We start from the raw sequence: 23,581 nt of genomic DNA, 5'->3' as shown, positions 1-23,581 counted from the left end.
TACACAATTTGGCTGAATGGGGATGAATTTGTTGTTACATTTAAATTTGGCCTCAAGCCTTCTTGCCTGATGGGCTATTATTTCCTGGCAGGTAGCCTAAATAAATGTAGGCAATGGGTTTATATTTACAATTACCAGTAATTTGAAATAGTGAACTACATTAAATACTCACTGTAAGGCAAGCCCCCCCCCCCCCCCCCCCCCCCCCCCGGTCTCAGATGACTCCCCCCTATAGCCTAGGCTGATTTTGATTTTTTGATTTTTTGTTCAGTAGAACTGTGTTACAGCGTGGAGCTAGAATTCATATCAGGTTACTGTGCTCATGTAATGAATATAACAATGATGTAAGATACTGGGTTATCTTTAGTTCAGCCTGTTTTAATGTCTTCTTACTTGATACTGTAACTCCACAGGCAAATTGAGAAAATCTGTTTTTTTCTAAGGGATTGTGCTGCAGGTGTGAAACCCATGTTTAATACCAATTAATTAGAGTATTGTTGAATTAAAAAGCTTTGGGGGTATTTTATCAGTTCTTTAGGAAAATCACAACGAGGGTGCTCCTGCAGCGAGGGTGCTCATGCTTGCAAGGGGAGCCATACCTGCCTAACCTCTGGATTTTTCCCGGAGACTTTGAGTATTTAACTACAGTCCCTCCCTGCTAGCGTTATCATTGGCTGCTTCAAGTTTTTATTGAAAAATGGAGAGTGATAGGTGGAACCACTCCAGTTCATAACAGCAATCATTTTCTGATAATCATGATAGCACAGATCTCTATTAAGCTGTCCATTCAGAAAAGAAGAAAGCAGTTACAGGGAGCGGTATTAAGGAAGCTCATTGACTCTTCAATTCCCATATGCCTGAGATATTCATGCGTGAAGGTTGGGACTGCTGATATACTACGCCTGGGGTCCATACAGACCCCAAACCTAAAACTATTTCGGAAATTCAACCAGGCTACCTTGACTAGAATTATCCTTTTTAACCCGAGGTTACCTTATGAGGATTTAACATTGTATTAACCTGCAGTTCTACTTAGACATTCGGAAACTATTTTTGTTGTCTCTGACGCTGCCATCCCAATAGCTTGAACTGCCAGAAGATGAGGTGGAGCTAGACAGCAGCTTGGATCATGACCCCTATTTTGGGTGGATACCAAACCATTTCTGCTGGTACTCACGTGAGAACAAATTGATAAAAGTTATGAGAACCCCTGGTTATACTTCAAAATGTCCTAAAATCCCAAACCTCAAATCTCCCTATGTCTCTTGTCACGGTCAATCAAAGCTCTTTTTATAGGACGGCAAACTTCTGTGTTGGAGGGAATATCAGCACAAGATGTGAAAGCCAAGGTCTTTTAAGGTTTTAAGAGTGTTGGTATATAAAAAGGTTTTCCGTCCTACTAAACACTGCTTTACTACAAGTTGCAAAAACTTTATTTTTTATTGCTACTTCTTACTCAAAAGAAGGAAAATTTCATCAGAGCTGTTTCCATTAAGTGGCTGTGGTACATGTCTGAATTGACTGCAATTAAAAGGAATTTAGAATGAGGTTTATTTGTGATGTCATGTTTGTATTAAAAAAGGGAAGGATATAAAGCTCCATACTCTCCGGTCGAGAACATAATATTATCATATTTTCAGTGTATTATGTTTCTTGCTCTTATTCAACAGCATTACAATGATCTACCCTGTTCAATTTGCAGTTAACAGATACATGCTGTGGTAGTGTCTGAAGGTAAATACTGGCACTGTGTAAATTGTTTCTTTCCTTTTTGTTTTGTGCAATTAAGTAGGACTGACAATTTTTGCATATCTGTTTTTCTTTTTTTATGTGAAGGGCATGTTTTATTTATTTTTTATACTTTGACTCACCAGTCACAACTAAAGGTGAGTAAACACAAACCATATGCGCTCAGTTTTGGTTACTCAAGAGTCATCAACACTGGAGGTAAAAGACAAGACAAGATGGTGTGTAAGTACAACCCACCCAATCATGGTATAAAAACAAGACAAACCAAGGGCCTTGCTGTATTCTTGCAAATATGAATTTAGTTAAACGTTGTACTGTACCTTTTTTATCTAGTTGTCGCTCAAGCCTGACCAGATGGTGCTACCTCTTGTGGATAAAATGAATCAGAGAAGAACTACCAATGGCATTTCATTCCAGCACCCCGAGATTGTGGCCAATGTAGACTTGGTGTCCAGAGACCTTCTCTCTGAACCCTTTTACTGGAAACTACCAGAACAGTTTCAAGGCTCAATGGTAATTTTTTAAAAATTTGTATCAAATTGTATTTGCCAAGATTTGATTTGACTGGTGGTGCTTTTCTTTAATCTGACCTGTAACGCCTCCAGGTGACATAGAGAAAGCAAATAATATTTCAGGTTAACCTGATTTTGCTGCAACCAAGTTGTTAACTCTCAAACTGCTGAAAAGGTTTCTCTGAAATGACATAGAATTATGTACTGTAAACATTTCAGAACTATGTGTTTTGGAGGTGTTGGGGAGTAATGCAATACTGTAATCTCATTACATTTTTCAGTATCTTGTAACTGTAATGGTTCCTTTTTCAGATAGGTAGCTAAATGTGGTAGTGCATTACATTTTACAAGAAAAAAGAACCTAGTTTTAGTTACATTTAAAAACAAGCAGTATGGCTAATGCATAACTAGGGCTTACCACATAACCGATAAAAACCAATACAAGATACAATAAAATGAAATCGGTGTATATCCAATAAACTCCAGAAAAAACTCTGGGAATAGTTACTCAGTTCACGTTGACTTGACCCCTTTCCCCATGAAAAAAACAAACAAAAATACCTACAAATAAATAAATGAATACATAAATAAAAACTTTTCCAGTGCAGTTGGGCAATGTCCCACCTTCCTGACTTGTATCCCGCATTGATTTGTTCTGAATACTTTAAACCCACCCTTACTGCTGAGTGATAGTAAATTCCTACATTTGTATTGGAGGATTGTAACACTCTTGCAAGATTTAAAACAGGATTACAATTACTGTAGAAAGAGAATTGTTCTTGCTTGCGAGATTTAAAGCTATATTACAGTTTGAGAGAGAGAATTTACACGGTCATGGAATTTAAAGAATTGCAAATTGTGGCGAAATGTAAAAAAATGCCCAAACACACAAACCCCAGAAGAATATGTCTATGAACTTAAGCATTTCGTTGTGGAAGTCAGCAAAGGAAAGAAGGTACAATTGAAGTGTTCAAGTACTGTCAAGTTACTATAGATATTGTGACAGAAAAAAAAGCCCAGGAATTTTGGAAAGTAACCGAAAACCATAATTTCATACAGTGTGTGTGTGTGTGTGTGTGTGTGTGTGTGTGTGTGTGTGTGTGTGTGTGTATATATATATATATATATATATATATATATATATATATATATATATATATATATATATATATATATGTAAAATGAAATCCCTGGAATAAAAACGATTTTCATAAAACTCAAAAAAAGCTAAAAAATAAGCACCAAAAAATGTAATTAATAGAAACCGAAAAAACAGAAGCACCATGGATAACATCTAAATCAGAAAAAGCTTCAACAGTGCAAGACAAACCTTACACATCACATACACATGCTTTTTATATAATTTTGATACAAGATGGTTTCAGAGTGGGTTCGATAGCTGAATCTACAGAGAACATTACAGCTGCAGTCGGACCAAACTAAAAACAAATATTTCTGTAAAATGTAAACTGTGCCTGAGAAATTCATATTTGTAACTGTAACTGTAACTAGTTACATTTGTTCAATGTAATACGTTACTGTAACTTGTTACAACTGTGTTCAAGTAACTGTAACAGATTACTTTTTAAATGTAACTTCCCCAACCCTGCTTTTAGACAATGTATATTCTTTGAGCTACAAAGCCTTGATTGCACCAATTTTCTTTATTTTTATTTTACTTTGCTTTCCAGGTGGCACTGCATACATGACATAAAGCAAGTGTTTTTGAAAAAAAGTAATAAATAAATAAATAAACATTAGTTAGTCTGAGCTCATTTAGCCTATGACACACTTTTTCAGAGGTAGGGTTTTTATATAAAGTCAAATTTGTATGTTTTCAAAGAGTTGCCACCAGAAGTTTCATAGAAGCCACACCTTATTGTGATAATACACTGATATTCAAAGTAAGATGCCCACCCAGTGTGTTTTACATGTGTTTTACTAAGTTTCTCTTTTGTCCCCTCAGATCACAGCCTATGGAGGCAAGCTGAAGTATGCCATTTACTTTGAGGCGAGAGATGAAACAGGTCGTTCTACCTATGAACCGCAGGTTATAATAAGAGGAGGGCCCAATAAGGATAAAGTTATCGTACGCCACATGCCTGCGCTTCAGATTGGCCAGCTAACCAGACATGAGATAGATATGATTGAGGTAAAATAATAAAGACAAAAATGTCCCATAATAACAGCGCAGTGTGTAATCATGTAATATATCAATACCTTGTGGTTTTCAGAACAATTGGAAGTTGCATGGCACTAATGATGTCAGGACCATTACTCGGGAAGACTTCATGGATGTTTTGTTTAATATTGAGTATATCCTGGTCAAGGCCTCTTATGGAAACTCAATGCGACAAAGCAGGTAGTGTTATTTATTGTTATTTTTACATAAAGCATATATTGGATCTGTTGCATACCTGCAATACAAATTATTTAGCAATGGTGGACCCTTTTAGAAGTGTATATTTAGGAGCCATGTTATAGGTAATTAAGTTTTGTTTTCTTTTGGTATAGTGCAAGGTGTTTAAACTTTCCCCAGTAATATTGTGGATAACATAAGCCACGGTGACTTGATGTCATTTATGCTTTTTATTTCAGAAAGTACAAAACAAAAAACATGCATTTACCTATTCAAAATAATGTGAAAATGCTCCTGTAATCCATTCAAACCACAAAAACAGAATCATTGTTTGAACAGATCATCTATTAAAATGTACAGTATACATAATGTACAATATCCATGTCTACCAGTCCATGCATAAGTTATAAGGAGAATTTCTCACAAAAAGCTGTTTTCATTCTATTTGTTGTTCAGTAATTTGTTTTAACTGCCGATATACTCATACTTTTAATAGACAGATGATATAGCTGGTTAATACTACAGTTTATGTAATCTTCAACTATAACACTGCCTTGACTTCTTAAATTCTGTCAAATGTGACCCCACAAAGCATACATTTTCAAGTATCTTATCAAAGCATTTGTTCTTACTACAGTTAATAAGTATTCCTATTAAAATAGTGTACTTAATCTATTCAGCAGCTATAATGTGTTAACAAAGTATTTGTACACAGTAGTACTAATATTTCCAACAAAAACCTGTTATCATCCAGAATCTCAGAGATTTCCATGGAAGTAGCTGAGGAAGGAGAAAGCACTTTTGAGAGTGAGCGTGCCTACCAGATTGAGAAATGTGAATGTCCCCCGGGCTATTCTGGACTTTCCTGTGAGGTAACTGCAACTACACAAAATGTGCACCTTTCCATTATGCAGAACTTGATTGTCTGAACAAAAATGTACATCACCAGAGAAGTTTGGATAATTCAGTGTCAACCGTATGTCATTTGTGGCTGTCTTTTTCTCCAGAACTACTTATTTATGATAAACACAGTTTGAAATGTAGAAATCATACATTCAAGAAACTGAACCATTTTTTTAAAATCCATATTACTGTATATATTATTATGTGAATTTTAAAAATAATTTTAAATGATTAGTGAACTCCCTGCCTAATTTCTAATCCTACCCATTCTACTAAGTTTGTGTTGTTTGTCCCATTCATCCTTCTATGTCTGTTGGCTCTTATATTAGAACCCTGAAAAGCAGTGTAATCAGATGCATTTGATGTTGTGTATACACAGGAATGTGCTGCAGGGTATTACAGACTGCCTTCGAGAGTCAGTGGCAGAGCATCCAGCTCTGGTATTGGGAGCTGCGTCCAGTGTCAGTGCAACGGCCACAGTGAAATGTGTGATCCCGAAACATCCATCTGCCAGGTGCTTATTACTGTTCCTTACTTTCCAAATGCATGCCCTGGTAGACAATCAAATGTCATGTGCTGGATGCTGAACAAGACATTTTATACGAATGTTTACTTTTATTATGATCGTTTCTCCTCAGAATTGTCGCCACAACACTGTTGGGGACCGCTGTGAGCTATGTGCCCCTGGATTTTATGGAGTAGTGCGAGGATCCCCTGATGACTGCCGCCCCTGTGCCTGTCCTCTTCCCATTCCCAGAAACAAGTCTGTGTGGCTTTATGAATCATTGCTGTTTGTCACTGTGTAGTCATTATGGCATATGGCTTAGCGTGTTTCCACTAACTCACCTGTTATTATCATTTTTAGCTTTAGCCCAACCTGTGTCATGGAGGGATTTAATGATTTTCGTTGTACTTCCTGTCTATCAGGATATGAAGGGCAGTACTGTGAGAGGTAAGAAATAGTCAGGCCATCACCACAGGAAGGATTTGGTATTATAAATATGTATATATGTGATATTTCAACATATTAACAACATATCAGAATACATACACAAAGAGTTATTAATTGACTTTTGTTTTTTTGGTTTACCTGTCACTTGCTAATTAAAGATATGTAGATACATCTACAATGTATGAAAAATTCAATTAAAAAATACATATTGGCTCAGACAGTTACAAAAAGAAAAAAGCCTAATAACAGTAAAAGCAATATCATTAGAATGCATTAGCTAAAGGAAGGACTCAAAATGAAATTTAAATTTGGCAAGGTTCCAGTGTTCTTCATTTTCCAAGGCATCACAGTCTATTTTTACTTTTAATACATTGAAAATATAATTGTTTTATTAATGTAGTTTGTTATTTAACACTCTGCATGACACCAGTATTATTTAATTTTGAATGTATTATTAATGAATGCTATCTCTGAAAAGATCCTCAGGCATTATTCCTAATAGGACACCTGAACCTTAAACTTGTCTAGCAGCAGCTTTCAACATGTAATGAACATATTGGCTCAGACAGTTACAAAAAGAAAAAATCCTAATAACAGTAAAAGCAATATCATTAGAAGGCATTAGCTAAAGGAAGTGTTTTAAAAACTTAAAATCCTGTAGTATTTATTGTAGTATTTATCTGTTCTGTACCCAGGTGTTCTCCTGGTTTCTATGGTGACCCCAGGAGTCCCGGTGGCTCCTGCCAGGAATGTAAGTGTGACCCCACTGGTTCCCTGCCCCTGCCGTGTGACCAGCTCACTGGCCAATGCCAGTGCAAACAAGGAACTACCGGACTGACCTGCGATAGATGCATGGAGCGGCATGTGTGTAAAGCTCAGCAGATTATTTGTACGTATACTAACAGCATTAACAAACTGGGGGTTCAGTCTATGGTTATAAGGGCACAATTAGATATTGTTGTGACTCAGCTTACACAAATACACAACAAGGCCTTTTGTGGAGAACTGGGTTGTAAACCCATTGTAGTGATTTTGCACCCAGTCTCCATCTGTGTATTTTCTTGCCTCTCCCTGACCCTTTATACAGTAGCTATCCCTGACATTTTTGGATCCAATACAGCACTATTTACTACTGGCTAGCGGTAGGAATAGAAGAGGAGTCAGGTGACTGCTGTTTACGTGCTTGGCAGCACACTTATATTTGCAGTAATTAAACAAAACAATTAAACAAAACAAAATGTAAAACAAAGAAAAACCCAATTCCCTCTAATCAGGGTTTTTAACAAAAAAAAAAATCATGCCAATAAGTGCAGCTGATTTGGATTGAGTAAATTTCTTCCAATTGGTCAGTCTTCTCCAGGTCTGTAAAGACATTATAAACACCTGATATTGCTACCTGTTGGAAGATGCCATAATGGCCACAATACTGTACCTTTCTGAAATCCTACTGCCCTAGTGGTTCAGATTGCATTTTCATGTTTTATGTTTTGTACTTATTCTTTATTTACTAGGTTTTAGTTTGCTACAACCAGAGGTATGTTTTGTTGATATCTGCATGTGTTTGAAAACTGTGTTTTTAATCCAGTTTGTTCAGTTGCAGCTTTACCATTAAATGGCTCAAATAAGCCTATTTAAAAATCCTTTAGTGAAAAATGTGCTAATTATTTTCTGGAAGAACACCACTGCTTGTAAAGTTACTAAGTAAGTTAGAAACCACTGAATTGTCTATTTAAGTCACTGTTCAATTAAGTTATTTCAAGTGCAGGTTAGAATCCTTAAAATTATGAGTAGCCCTAATCTTTCTCTAGGTGTGTCATTACTATATGTAAGCATAATTCTGTATTTTGTAAAATATCATATTTCTATAGAAAAAAGGTGCCCATTTTGTTTGGCGCTAAATGCACCAAACTGTGCATGTCTGTATTGCTGTTACCTAGTAAGTGATGTTGCCTTGTAAATGTTACTGGGTTATTGCTGTTGAATACAATGTTGATAAGCAGGAAGCAGCAATTATTTCTCTGTGCAAATGCATGTGTTTCAAATGACCTGTCATGTAATGATATCCTATACTGCATCATCAAAAAGGCTGATTAGGTGATTTATAAAAACAAAAGTGATCATTTAACTGCATATTATAAAAAAAAAGATTTTCACATCAGTCAAGGTCAGAGCAGCCAGTGGCAATGTCACTCGTGCAAAGCAGCTCTGGCCTCTCGTGGAGAGGATATTGTGGTTCAGATTGATTCAGATTCTCAAAGTGTGTAGGGAGCTATCAATGAAATCAGCGCACATCTCTAATCAAAACATTCCTTCACTTACATAAGTTGTTTTATCTTGAACGCACAGTGTTAATTAGCCTGTTTTGTAAGCAGTGGCCATTGCTCCCAAAGCAGTACAACTGGATGACAGCTGTTGTTCCTTCATAGGACATGTAGTAGAAATGTAGCTCCTAAGGGTTTTTTGGTATATAAATAAATCTGACAAGGTGATTCTAACAACAACACAGCATTTCAGCGAAACAGGTGGCCAGCCTGCACAATTTGCACATTTTGTTAAATTAGTTTAATAATTGATATATGTATTCCCTGTTGTATTTATGTATTAAATGACACATTTGTGTGTGTGTGTGGTTGGTCTGTACCTACACCTAACATTCCAACACATTCCTTTTTATTAGTTTGCGATGACGAATGCACTGGACTTCTCTTAAATGACTTGGACAGTCTTGGACACGTGGTTATGAGTGTCAATCTGACTGGACCGCTGCCTCCCCCATATAAAGTGCTGTACAGATTTGAAAACATGACACAGGAACTAAAGGTACATTCATTGATATCAAAATTGTGAACATGTGACCCAACTAAAATCTGTATGTTTTTTTTTCTTTCTGTTTTATAAGCCGTGTTGGAGAAATTCAAATCTAATTACAATAAGGAATACTTTAAACTCGCTGGATTTGTATTATATGCATTTTTTTTATCTGTCATTTATTCCATTATGTGTTTACCTAATCAGCAGGGACCCTAGTTTTCACAAAAAAAAAAAAATCTCAGATAAAAAAAATATAAATATGCATTATTCCACAATTAAAATACTTTAAAAGGCGAAAATTGAGCGAGTCCGTCCGTCCATGTGTCGTTGACCCCCAGCCCCCCACCCACCCCGTTGTCACAATAAGATACAGGAGGTATTTATTGGTACAATTTTAAATTCTAAGTAAGTTACAAGCTCATTAGTGCCATCAATCAATAATATAAACAAACTTACCATTTAACTTTAAACATTACAAATACTTATGTGTAGTAATAATAAAAATCAAAAAATATTATTCATATTAGTTTATCTCGAGTCAGTCTTTGTCATCTGGATGGCTATTGCCAAACTCATTGACACGATCTTTAGGGGTGATTTTTCTCATTTTCGGCATCTTTAAACAGCTTGTTCAGTAGTAACAATGCACTGAATACTGAATTAAACTCCAGCTACTGTCAGAGTGCGCCTCATTCAACTCTGACCTCTGTTCACCAGAAGTAGTTTTATTGAAATATGTTTATGTAAATGTAAAGCAACATTGCCTGTATTTATGGTTATATATGAGAAGTTTGTTGATTTGGTTACCAAACAAACAAAAAAAGCCTTGCAAGTGTAAAGCTGAAAATTCTCAGACAGCGTAAAAAAAATCTGGGTTTTTCCGTGTTATTCCGAAGCAAACTGATTTCTAGGATCCCTGCTGATCAGTCTCTGAGCAAGCCTGAGTAAGGTGGAATTTCTGCAGTTAGGCCAGTATAAAAATGACCACTAGGTGTGCATTGGTAATTTCTTCCCCCACTGTAACAGTGAGTTTGTTAATGAATCGTAGTAAAGTGATAATTAAGAATGTGTATAATGGTACAGTGAACACATAAAAAACATGTTTTATTCAAAAGTTTACTGTTTGTAAAATGTATTACAAAATAAGAAGTAACACTTGTTTATACAAAGAATGTTTTTTAGTAAATAATAATAATAATAATAATAATAATATAATAATAATAATAATAATAATAATAATAATAATAATAATAATAATAATTAAACTAAGACTAGACAGATACTGAAAAAAAAAACTGAAAGCTGAATGCTAATGTAAACTGAGATTGCTTAAAAGACATCACTTGACAATGAAAACATTATAGATTGATTCATATCAAAAGGCAGATATTTCTAGAGCCTGGGTATTACTACCAGTCACATGTAAGATTCCCTTTCTGTAGCCTGTGTGCATGGACTGTGAAATGTTACTGGCAGGAGCTCCTTAGGCCCTCCTTTGATGAATGACGGTTTAATCAAAAAGCTAAGTGAGAAGAACATACCGGTGACTCTTTTATATCAAGGCTTCATGGGGGTGTACGGACCATGTATGTCAACCCCTGTGTGGGACCATAAACCCGAAAATCTGACAAAACATGCTGAGCATTTTTCTTCCATAGCATCTGCTATCACCTCAGCGGGCTCCAGAGCGGCTCCTGCAGCTGGCTAACAGTAACCTGGGTACACTGGTGACAGAGATGGATGAGCTTCTAAGCAGGGTAGGTCAAAATAATTTCAGGTTGTTTTGCTGTCCCTTTTAGCATTACCTGTCCTACCCCCTTTCCCTTCTCTTCCCGCTCAATGAAAGTAAGCTTTATTTTGGTATTTCCTCAGTGCTGTCAGACCTTCTCACATACACTGCCATTTTCATTATTTGACAGGCAACCAAAGTATCTGCAGATGGAGAGCAAACAAATGCAGATGCTGAAAGGACTCGCAAAAGGGCAGAAGACCTGGACAAATTTGTTAAGAACAGTTTGCAAGCTGCTGAAGGTACACCGAGCCCCAAATCTAAACTAATTAAAAACACAGGACTACATTCTCAAAGCCAAATTAAATATTAGCATGATTTTTTCAGAGTTTAAGGCTCCAAACCAGGAAAAAACAACAACAACAAAAAAAAAAAATAGAAATAGATTTAATTTTAGTGGTTTGGGTGTAGTCTGAAGTTATTTGTTATATGTGATGGTGTTTTTTTTGTTTTGTTTTTTTCCCCTTTGAGACAAAAAATGCTTTAATGACAATTTGCTGTAATAACTAAGATTATTCTAAATAATCCTAAAACCAAGTTTCATGAGAGTTGAATAAGCGGTTCTACAGATATTTGCCAAAATGTGTGACATACAAGAATAAAGTATACAAGTGCATCCTGCCTGTAGGACTTCATAGTTAGTTGTTTGTGTATTTTTTTTAAGTTTAGCTCTGATAAAAAAGATGTTGCAGTTAAATCTGAATTTGATCCTGATCGGCAGGAATGGAAATCAGTGGGGTGCCTCTTTTAATTTTTGCAGTTGCTAATACATATTCCAAACTGATCCAAACTGAAAGAATAACAACAAAATGTGCGCCACTGAGTGAATGCTTAATTACCTTTAGCAAAGATAATTATTGTGAGTCATGCTGTTTGAAGAGATGCAACGATTGTGGTCCTTTTAATCACATTAACTTTCTTTTTTTGAACAAATATAAAAAAAAAGAAACACTTGGCATGTAATGCTGCTATTTGTATTTCATTTTCATTTATATTTGGTGGTTTATATTTAAATTAGAAACAACACAGATATTTCTCCCTCCTTTTAAAACTGATTTTTTTTTTTTTATTTCAAAGGAGGCTAATTTAATTTGATGAAAGTAAATCATCTGCAAAGCACAATTGTAAAAAGTCTTTGAAATAAACTTTAAATCAGCTTTGGTTGCAGCTAGAAAATAAATACTGTATTTAGCTTTTGTTGTATCCTACTTTGTACTAGTTTTCTTTGAGCTCTCGCTTGTGCTGGGTGGTGCTGTAGGCCTTGTATGTAAACCTGCTGTGTCATTAATGTGTTTGATAAACCGTGCTTTGGCAAAGTAGGTTCACTATATATTTATACATTATGTGTTTACATAATGTAGTTGTCGAACTTTGAAGAGCAGACAAAGGTAGAAAGCTTTCCATGACAGTCACAGTGGCAGCTGGCGGCAAAGAAAAAAGGCAAAAATTAAGCACATCCTATCAACTTACTTTGCTAAATTTAAATAAATGACTAACAAAATAATCATATACTGTTCGGTACATATGAAGTGTATCTATTTAATAAAAAAAGGAAGCAATTCAGTCAAACTTTAATTTTAGAGCAAGGTGCATTACACTTCAAAGAAACATTTCAATGAATTTATAGGCATTCGCTAGGTCCTTACCATGCTTCGTTCCTTTCACTCTCGTCAGTATTAGCATCCGAGGTCATCAAAGGGTCAGGGCGCACGTCTGGTGATTGGCTAAAACAGGCAAAAGTGAAGAGGAGGCACGCCAATTTTTACACTGCTGAAATGGAAGAATGTGATTGGCTAATAGACGTGTTACTCATAACTACAGAGGCGACACGAGCGTTGAAGCTTTGTATTTATTCTTATAGCACATATTACATATAAATAAATAAAAAATAATAATTTTAAGATTTTCAAGCTGGCAGTGCCTCCTCTGACGAGCTGCCACTGGACAATCACAATACGGAGCTGGATTCACCTAAAGCGTTATGAATTTCTGGATCTGAACCCTTGGCTAGATGGCATAGTAATGTGAACTGCAGTACCCTTTTGGTGAAATGAATCAAGCTGGCCTAACTGGTTAGATATACAGTACTATGGGCATGCAACTAAAGCAATTTGCAGGGCCTGCCATACACTGGAAGCTCAAAGTTGTCTCTACCAGCTGGAGTCACTATAATTTCAAGTGTTTATATCTCCCATGGGGTGTTTAATATATTTCCAATATTTCAGCTCTGAAAGAGAAAGCTCGGAAACTGAATGAAACTCTTGGCTCCCGAGATGGTGTCCTGGAAAAAAGCCTTCAAGAGATGCATACTGATATTGAGAAAATGCTAGCAGAGCTTCGTAGGAGAAAGCTGGGCAAGCACCAGCAACTTGCAGATGAAGAGCTAGGGTGGGTGTCTGATCTGAATTTTAAGTGTTTGTTTGTGTGTGTTTTTTTTTTTTTTCTTTTTGTTTTATTCCTTTGTTAACTGAGAGCTGTTTCATAGTTTTGAGTACTTTCACAATACACAGAGATTGTCTCTTAACTCTCTCTTAAGCCATAACCAAATGTCAGCCGTTTCTTTATAATTAGTATTTGTAGATGTTGTTTATTAGTGTTTTCATTTTTAAAAACCTATTCAATTCTAAACAGCTAGTGCTTCTAGAACAGGGTGATATAAGTGCAAACAGCACCATCTAGTGAATCAGTGATGGAAATGATAAGAAATTTACAAGGCCCATTGAACAGCAGAAGAAATGAGCTCATCCTTTGTGCCCTAGAAATAAGAAATAAAAGAGCCTCTCTTATGAAGGAGTTTGCTTAAAAGCAATCTGAATGTTTTAACGTTTTGGTTTTAGTGGTTTCAGGGATAAACTTCTTATGTAAATGTATTTAAAAAAAAAAAAAAAAATCTGCCTATGTATTCTATATGTCTGTTTGTCCTGTACAATATATAGCATATATACATTTTAATCGTGACATTTTCTATTGATCGAATAATCATCCGATCTGCATTACCGATGGAACACAACTGTTTGCTGGTGATATGAAATTGTATTGAAAGACTATTACACTTACAATAAAGACAAGTATTAACATAATGGTATTTACTGCAAATGTTTCATAATGCCAGATAATATTTAATAGACATATTTACTAACATGTAATTTGACAGTTTGAAAATATTTGATTACAAGTAATTGACATTTAGCCAAAGCGTGTCCTTTATAATATGAACTTGGTTTATAATTGCTGTCTGTGGTGTTTTTCACACCTGGCTGTTTTTAATTTGAACGTTTCATTGGGAAGGGAGGGAGAGATAACTACAAATAGAAGGGTTTCTTTTTAATCAGTGGTGCTGAGGATGGGTTCAAAAGTGTATAGTGCTTTTAAAAGAAAAAAGGGGGAAGATATGTGTCCGATTGTTTGAATTGTCAAGATGCATTTGTTTATTTGATTAACTTTTTTGCACATTTTTAACGGTTGATTAATTGCGTTTTTTTATTTATTGTAATAAACATTTAAAAGTAAAAAAATTTAAAAAAACGTGTCCTGCATTGACATTTCTTTAGCTTTCTTCAGCTTCAGTTTTAACGCTCCTAACAGCAAACACTAACTATATACCCGGTAGTTTAATCACTAAGACAGCAAGTTTTTCAGACAAACAAGCTTTTCAGTATACATTTTCTGATATCCTTTCAAAGAAATACATTCAATAAAAAGAAAAATCAACTTACTTGAATCTAAGATGGTACAGTAAACTTGTAGTACTCCCGTGAAAGGAAACCACCGATAAGCAAATGTAGCAAGTCTTTTTTTTCTTCATTATGAAATATTGTGAAATATTGGGGATACCTTCCATTAAGTACCCTCCATTTTTCAAGATTTCTTTTTCGTGCACTGTTTTTTGATACGGCAAGATCAATTAATCAATGTTTTTTTCATTGATCAAAGCCCACAGTAGTGATTATTTGATTAATCATTAATTGACTAAAACCCTAATATATATATATATATATATATATATATAGAGAGAGAGAGAGAGAGAGAGAGAGAGAGAGAGAGAGAGAGAGAGAGAGAGAGAGAGAGAGAGATGTCATATTCCTTAGAATTTAAGACCAATTTTTAAACCAATTTGGGAAATGTGGTCTGCGTCTTAAGTTTGAGGGTGTCTTAAATTCGAAGGAATACGGTATATATTTCTCTTCAAAATATGCGTATATTCTGCCCCACCGTATACGTTGAAGTTACACTCATTATCTTGACAATCTGTTGGCCTTAGAATTTACTGAATGATCAATTCACTTTTTTCTGTTGGATTTCAGTGCTGCTGATGCCCTTTTGACAAAGGTAAAGAAACTCTTTGGAGACCCACATCAAGCAACTGAGGACCTTAAACTGGAGGTGACAGACAAACTGGCGGATTACAAAACCAAGCTGGATGATGCCCAGGCATTGCTGGCAGAGGCAAAAGGAAAAATCAGAGAAGCTAACCACTTATCTGCTGATAACCAAAGAAACATGACTGCCGTAGAGGTCAGTACACCATAACTTGAGATTATCCTTTTGGACTCCTGCAAGTTTAAAACATTTAAAAAGATATAAAGCTACCATATCTGGATCAGGTCACAGGTCACATGCTAATATTGTACGCAACTTATCATTTTTATTTTGGACATAAAAATTACATTTTAGTTTCTAAACTTGCTTTAAAAAAATGTGTACTTTTATGTTACTAAAGTTTGTAAAAATAAAAGTGTTACTGTTGTTCTTTTTGTACTTACTTCAGAAAAAGAAACAAGCTGTTAATGGTGGAAAGAAGGACACAGAAGGTATCCTGGCTGAAGGGGAAAGTATTCTCGGTGAAGCCAGTCGACTGCTGGATGACATTAATCAAGAAATTGAAGTAAGCATACATATAAACATGTATACAAAATAATCTTTATTGTTTTCCTGTGTGTTCAGAAAAAAGAAAAATGCAGTTTTGGGGTATTTTTGAATAATACCTTACAATTTGAAACATGCTGTTTTCCGTTTACTCTCCATCAAAATCTGTTTAAAACCCCAATAACTTCTTAATTCACGATCAGGCATTTTAGTCTTAGCCAGTACTATATGCAACTGGTGATTAGTGACAGATAATATACTCCTTGTTCTGCTTTATTATCTTGTGAACACAAGCATTCAGATAGCGTTTCATCTTTTTGTTTATTTCAAATAAAGTCTCAGGCTTATACAAAAGGAGATCTCTTAGTTTTATTATTATTATTGTAGCAGCAGCACAAAGGAAATTGCTTAAGAAAGATAAACAGCAGGAGTTCCTCTGTTGAGGATTTGGTTTTCCCAGTGCTTTCAAAGCATAGTTCTTTGATAGGCTTCACATGTTTTTAATCAACCACATTTGTAGTCGATTATAGACACACAATGTTGCATGTTTTTTCAAGGATCTCGAGGAGATCGGGAGGAATATAGGACCACTGAGAGCACAACTTGAGTATAAAGTAGAAGAACTAACTGAAGGTCTGACTGAGAACAATCTCCCAGAACTTGTCCTTCAAGCTGAGAACCACGCAGCCCAACTCAACGACTCTTCAAGTATCCTGGATGGGTATGCTGTTCTATTGCACTATGGTCCTACAAATTAAAGGGATTGTAGCTAACACAATGATTTCATAAATCTTATAGGCCATGCACTTCCATTCATTATAACAGTCTTGTGCAGATTTTCATTTTAAAACACGACATGTGGTATTATACTAGGTTAAATACAGTTTTAAGTTTGCTTGCCCTGCCTTCCTGGAAGTCTTTTATTGCTTCACTTCCTTGGACATTTCACCCCAGCAGTGTTTTATGGTCCAAAGCCTGTCAGTCATTAGGGGGGAAACTACCCTTATGGAACAAACGTATATTTTTAATATATGGTAGAAAAGTATGATCCTTATACTTTTCATATATAGAAATTGCCCCTTTTTTTATATATTTAAAATATATTTTAAGGGCTCCCAAGTGGGCTCCCGCATATGTGCAAGATGCTCTCTAGAGCCTGGACGTCGCCGGTACGAGTCTGGGCTATTCCACAGCTGACTGTGGATGGGAGTTCCCAGGAGGCTGCGCTCAATTGGCTGAGCATCGCCGGGGGGTGGGGGGGGGGGGGGGGGGGCTTATATCGGCCAGGATGTCCTCAGCTCACCACACACCAGCGACCCCTGTAGTCTGGCCGGGCGCCTGCAGGCTTGCCTCTAAGCTGCCCAGAGCTGTGTTGTCCTCCGACACTGTAGCTCCTGGGTGGCTGCATGGTGAATCCACAGTGTGTAAAGAAGCAGTTGGCTGACGGCACACGCTTCGGAGGACAGCGTGTGTTCATCTTCGCCGCTACCGAGTCAGCACAGGGTTGGTAGCGGTGAGCTGAGCCTCAATAATCATTTGGTAAATTGGGAGAAAGTAACAAAAAATAATTGACTAATTACTAATAACTGACAAGATTACACTCACTTATAGGAGGCTTTGTGGTCCAGTGGTTAAAGAAACAGGCTTATAACAAGGAGGTTCCCAGTTCAAATCCCAGCTCAGCCACTGACACCCTGTGTGACCTTGAGCAAGTCACTTAACCTCCTTGTGCTCTGTCTTTGGGGTGAGCCGTTGTTGTAAGTGACTCTGCAGCTGATGCATAGTTCACACACCTTAGTATCTTGTAAAGCAGTTTGTGATGGTGGTCCACTATGAAAGGTGCTATATATAAATAAAAAATATTAATAGTATCATTCTATTCAATTCTACAGAATCCTGGCTGAAGCTAAAAATCTGTCATTTAACGCTACAGCAGCATTCAAAGCCTACAGTAACATCAAGGATTCAATTGAAGAAGCTGAAAAGATTGCAAAGCAAGCAAAGGCCAGTGCGACAGAAGCTGTGCAGCTGGTAGGGACATACATCTCTTTTATTCAGAATGTAATTTCACAGTTTAACCACAATGATTTACTTTATATACTGTTTCAGCCAATTCTTTATGTTGTGAAGATTTTAGCCATTCTGTTTTTAAATCATTCATTTTTAAATCTTTCGAAAGGGGAAGCTCACTTAGAAGAAGCATCTCAGATATTTGAGTGTCCTGGGATGATAAATGTCCTTGGTTCTGTTTAATCATTTAATCATGAACCATATTTTAATCAAGCTCAATCAATTTTTGTGTTTCTTTATTTGTGGACCTGCTTTTTCTTTTCTATACCACTTATGTTATGACTGAAAGCGTTAACGAGGTCTAAAGCAATTAGTGGTGATTTTAAATTGAAATAGATAAATATAGATATATTTGAAGAAAAAAATATCAAAAAGAAAATGAAAGGGCTAAATAGTTGATATTCAATTTATAATGTAGCATCAATTGCCAGTTGCTACAGTGGTGTGCAGAAGTGTTCACCCCCCTACCAATGTCACATTTTGTTGAATTACAAATAATCTATGCACAGTTTCTCAAACAAACTTTTTTTTATTCAAAGCTGTAGTGGTTAAACTGAACACTGTTATATGAGGAGCAGGTTAAATGTCAGCAAAACTTGCAAAGAAAATGTACAAAATGAAATTTACTGGTTGCATAAGTATTCAGCCCCTTCAGTTAGTACTTGGTAGAAGCACCATTTGCAGCAATTACTGTGATGAGTCTTTTTGGATCGGTCACTACTAGCTTTACACAGTAGGATGGTGAATATTTTTTACCATTCTTCACAGGAAAATTGCTCCAGTACTAATAAGTTTGTTGGGGATTGTCGATGGACTGCAATCTTCAATAATGTTTTAGATTTTATAATATTTTATGACATTTCCTAAGTTGGGGTCATGAACTTATACACAGAAAACAGAACCTTTGAGGTGTTTATTTTTTTTAGAACAGGTCATGTATACAAATAAGATGTTTCGGGTCACTGTGACCTGTGGCATTTTTCTTTGTAGATTTGTGTGCAGGGATAAAACAAACTTCTTCAATTTGTTATTTTATTATTATTATATTTGTATTGTTATCTCTGGAAATGGCTGCACATGTCTGGAGATATTTATAAACAAACAAAAAAAAAAAAAAACTATATATATATATAATTATATAAACTTTATAATTTTCACTGACAGTATTGCAGCAGCATCTCACTGGTAAAGACACTCCAAAATGAGGAGCTCCCAGGTTGGCAGTCAAATAAGTTTTATCACAGCTCCTGGACTAAAAGAACATAAAAGAGTAAAACCTTTGCAAATAAAAACAGTTAATCAATTTAAGGCTGTTTAAATTAGTTTGAAATTGCATCGGGTCAATATGACCCAAAACATAACAGATGTTAACCTCTCAGTACTGGCTCTATTAAATAAGACAATCCTTTGTAAGATATTTTTAGATAGACCCTATATGTTTATCAGATGTTCATTCTTGGTTCCTTGAGTTTTCAGAACATCTGCTAATTCAAGTCTGAAGAGACAGAGAAGGATTTCTGAATCACTGACTTTATTTCAGCCTCTACAGAGTTAACACCACAGTTCAATGACTTCATATAGACCAAGTTCAATCTTATGGAGTGCAATCATTTATCTATTTGCCTTGTGCTCCAATATGTATACAATATATTTTTTTGAATTCTTCAAACACGTTAATAGTTCATAACCCCCTCAGCCGCAATACTTGATGTTTGTTATTAACATTTATGTTTTGCATTTTCCATCCCCAGGCTTCCAGTCCTAAGGGCTCCTTAAAGGATGATGCCAAAACCTCACTCCAGAAGAGCTTCAGGCTGTGGAATGAAGCCAAAAAGTTAGATAATGTTGTGAAAGGTACATTTTCAGATTTTGTAAGAAAGGTGCCTCACAAAAATCAGCTTTTTTCCTAAAATTAAAAATAACGCTGCAATTTCTTGAGCATAATAACTACTAATTTCTCATGGATTTAGGCATTATTATCTTACAAGCCTGTCCATTGTGGAGTAATAGCAGTCATTTTGACAAGGCTAACACATAAAATAAAATAAAATAAAATAAAGAACTTGAGTTTTAATGGTTGGATTGGATAATTATACAATAAAACCTGATAAAGGAAATCATAGTCAATATAAATGTGGTATTTGCACTTTCAGTATAATTATGTATTTTTCTCTGTGGGAGTTTTATATATTCTTTTTTATTTACAGTCCAGACTAAAAGCCTCTGGCACAAAGAACAAAGATATGAAGTCACTAAATGACACTTTTTATTTTCAGAAAATGGTGACAATCTTGATCATTTACAGTCCAGACTAAAAGCCTCTGGCACAAAGAACAAAGATATGCTGAAGTCACTAAATGACACTTTTGGAAAGCTTCATTTAATCCCCAATGGCAAGTAATCAGGCTGAAACATTTCCATCCCTTGTCCTCTGTTATACCTCCAAAAATAAGAAAGAACATGTTGGTAATGTATTGATGTAAAAAAATATAATAATAATAATAATAATAATAAATACTTAAATTGACAGATAGACTTAGAAAACATACATTTTTGTATTTATTTTGAGTGTAACATTTAGGCATATGGAAATGATCAAATCCTAGGATCGGTTTTAAAATACAGCTGCTTAAGTTTTGGTTTATCTTTCAGACACAAGTTCAAAATTACAAGCAGCCAAAGACAAGGCCAGGCACGCTAATGAAACTGCCGGTGATGTGCTAGGAAGAATTAAGGATATCAACATGAACCTCATGGGGCTACAGAAAAACTACAGCAAACTTGAAGATGATGTGGCCCGGGCAAATGCTATAATACAGGATCCAGTGAAAAACAGTAAGATTTCACCAATATGTATTTTTTAAGAATACCTTTTCATCTAATAAACTTTAAATTCTAATATATCTTTATGAATCCATAAACCACTGTACACTAAACAGCTTTTATTTCCTTAGAAGTGGAGCAACATGTACTTTACTGTTCTCATTTCCAACTTTACCCAGATAAACCCATTTAACTTTGACTTTACAAGTCTACAGAGAAATTTGCATAAACCAACACTGTGAACTTTTGATGCACTAATATAAGAAATGTCGCGATGCATCATATATTGAAACATCACATACTTTTTCAGTAACTCCCTTATCTACCTGCTGTCTTCATTGTTGTGTTACGCCTGACACTGATGCAGTTACATGAACACTTGCAGATACTGTTTCCTTACATGTGTTTTTCTTTTTTTTTCCTTTTTTTAGCAATATGTACGTATCTCTTTTACCTTTTAAGGCACACTAAAGTTAATGCATCGTGTCGTATTGTACTTTGATGCTGCATGTACGCTAGTTGACTATGATAAAAGCTTTGTAAAAAAATGTTATCCCTTTTTGTTTAACTTCAACAAGATTAAGCCTTTCCTTTGTAAGATTAACAAAGCTTATTCTCTAATGTATAAAGATTATGCAATTTTTTTTCTCATTCCATGCAATTATTTTCCTTCACTAATACCATTTTCCTTCTTGCATAGATGGCTCCTAAACATTTAATTAGGTTTGACACTGCTTTCTTTTTCTGTCTGTTGCTACCTTCTGTTGCATGGCTCCAAAAGATACACTGGCACAGTACACAGTTATGCCAACTAATGAAACTTGTTTTCTTTTTCTATAAAGTTAATGCTGCCAGTGCCAAAGTTAAGGATTTAGAGGATGAGGCTGATCGATTACTGGAAAAGCTTAAACCAATCAAAGAGCTTCAGGACAACTTGAAAAATAACATCTCTCAGATAAAGGAATTGATCAATCAAGCTCGAAAACAGGCAAACTCAGTGAGTAATCTCAATGGCATGTATTTCATTTATACAAGCATCCCAGATCACTGAAATGGAAAACATTAACTACAGTAATAGCTTTATTTACAGTCTCTTGAACTAGGTGAACATTTGCTGTTGCCAGTCAGTAAACCTCAGAACATATTTTCAGTTTTCAAAGCCAGTTATTGAGTGTGACTCCATGAAAAGACCAGAAAGCTCAGTACCTTTGGCACCAGTTCATTTCAGGTTAAACCGTAGTCTGCCATTTTACATGCCACCTCTAATGGTTTAATACAATAACTGCTTTAATGTTAAATGTTTTGATCAATCCAGATTAAAGTCTCTGTCTCATCTGGAGGTGACTGCATCCGTACATACCGACCAGAAATTAAGAAGGGCAGGTATAACACCATCGTCCTGAATGTCAAGACAGCCGTGCCTGATAACCTGCTCTTTTATCTAGGAAGTGCCAAATATGTAAGTCTGTTAGAAAGGTGTGCTATAAGATATGTTGACTTCATAAAGTAAATGGTTCTCTTTAACATTCTAAAATGTTGACAAAATATGAGTTAGGTATGTGTGTGTGTGTATATATATATATTATATATATATATATATATATATATATATATATATATATATATATATATATATGTGTGTGTGTGTGTGTGTGTGTGTGTGTGTGTGTGTGTATATATATATATATATATATATATATATATATATATATATATACATATATCTATATAGATATTATATATATATGAGGTGCTGCCTTGCTGCTGCGTGTTTGACTTACGACACATGGCACTTACGACTCTTTTGCATTATTACCCTGCTTTGACTTTACAACATCGACATGGCATTTACGACACGGCGAGACCTAAACCATGCGTCATATGCGCATGCTCGGTGTCTGAACCGCAGTACCTGTCGTGGTCACCCTGACTCCGTCACTTAGTGTTTGTTTTTTTTTGTTTTTTTATTTGCCCTTAACAATGTGTGATAAGAGCAATTGACTCAAAACGAAACCTAAGCTGTGAACTCTGTCACATGATGAGGGGCTTAACTTCAGGCGATCGTATTTGCTGCTAGGAGTACCGCATACTTCACACTGTACTCCAGTACTGCACACTGAATATGTCATTGTAAATATGCGCGTAACCACTGGGGCACCACCGCCCTGAAATCAACTGGCTCAACGAGTGTAAAAAGTTAAACAAATATTTGCATTAGTACAATATAACAGGTCATTTTTGTAATAATATATTATCTGGCCAAATAGAGTTAGGAACGTAACGCCAATTTATAACATTGTTCCTATGGGAAAATGTGCTTCGACTTACAATGCGACTTTCAGGAACCAATTGTATAGTAAGTGTGAGGACTGCCTGTGTGTGTGTGTGTGTGTATGTGTCTATATCTATATCTATATATATCTATATATCTATATATATATATATATATATATATATATATATATATATATATATATATATATATACAGTGCCTTGCAAAAGTATTCAGAACCCTGACCAATTCTCTCATATTACTGCATTACAAATGGTACATTGAAATTTCGTTCTGTTTGATATTTTATTTTTAAACACTGAAACTCAGAATCAATTAATGTAAGGTGATATTTGGTTTTATTTTTAAGAAAGAATAAAACTGAAATATCTTGCTTGCATAAGTATTCAACCCATGTGCTGTGGAAGCTCCCAGTTTACACCGATGAAAGAAATTGCCCAAACGAGGACACAAT

The 23,581-nt window shown here is 35.5% G+C and overlaps 1 protein-coding gene across 10 annotated transcripts in view; it reads left to right on the top strand.

Annotated features, from left to right (window-relative positions):
• lama2 (laminin, alpha 2) overlaps positions 1-23,581 on the top strand; it is a 118,489-nt gene that overhangs the window by 76,450 nt on the left and 18,458 nt on the right. For 5 of the 10 annotated variants that reach the window (XM_041250263.1, XM_041250259.1, XM_041250262.1 and 2 more), the window contains 22 exons: positions 2,083-2,262; positions 4,228-4,413; positions 4,496-4,623; positions 5,375-5,492; positions 5,903-6,037; positions 6,162-6,286; positions 6,389-6,475; positions 7,171-7,364; positions 9,153-9,295; positions 10,945-11,043; positions 11,206-11,317; positions 13,301-13,463; positions 15,380-15,590; positions 15,844-15,960; positions 16,499-16,662; positions 17,834-17,972; positions 19,763-19,865; positions 20,288-20,404; positions 20,664-20,846; positions 21,266-21,271; positions 21,677-21,831; positions 22,150-22,293. In XM_041250263.1, the coding sequence (XP_041106197.1) occupies positions 2,083-2,262; positions 4,228-4,413; positions 4,496-4,623; positions 5,375-5,492; positions 5,903-6,037; positions 6,162-6,286; positions 6,389-6,475; positions 7,171-7,364; positions 9,153-9,295; positions 10,945-11,043; positions 11,206-11,317; positions 13,301-13,463; positions 15,380-15,590; positions 15,844-15,960; positions 16,499-16,662; positions 17,834-17,972; positions 19,763-19,865; positions 20,288-20,404; positions 20,664-20,846; positions 21,266-21,271; positions 21,677-21,831; positions 22,150-22,293 (3,009 nt within the window). The remainder of the gene's footprint in view (positions 1-2,082; positions 2,263-4,227; positions 4,414-4,495; positions 4,624-5,374; positions 5,493-5,902; positions 6,038-6,161; positions 6,287-6,388; positions 6,476-7,170; positions 7,365-9,152; positions 9,296-10,944; positions 11,044-11,205; positions 11,318-13,300; positions 13,464-15,379; positions 15,591-15,843; positions 15,961-16,498; positions 16,663-17,833; positions 17,973-19,762; positions 19,866-20,287; positions 20,405-20,663; positions 20,847-21,265; positions 21,272-21,676; positions 21,832-22,149; positions 22,294-23,581) is intronic. The other 5 variants (XM_041250265.1, XM_041250264.1, XM_041250257.1 and 2 more) reach the window with 3 other exon arrangements.

Source organism: Polyodon spathula, chromosome 5 (genome assembly GCF_017654505.1).
Source record: "Polyodon spathula isolate WHYD16114869_AA chromosome 5, ASM1765450v1, whole genome shotgun sequence".
NCBI classification, from domain to species: Eukaryota; Metazoa; Chordata; class Actinopteri; order Acipenseriformes; family Polyodontidae; genus Polyodon; species Polyodon spathula.
The sequence above is the reverse complement of the archived record's forward strand: the minus strand, read 5'-3'. Positions and strand labels throughout refer to the sequence as shown.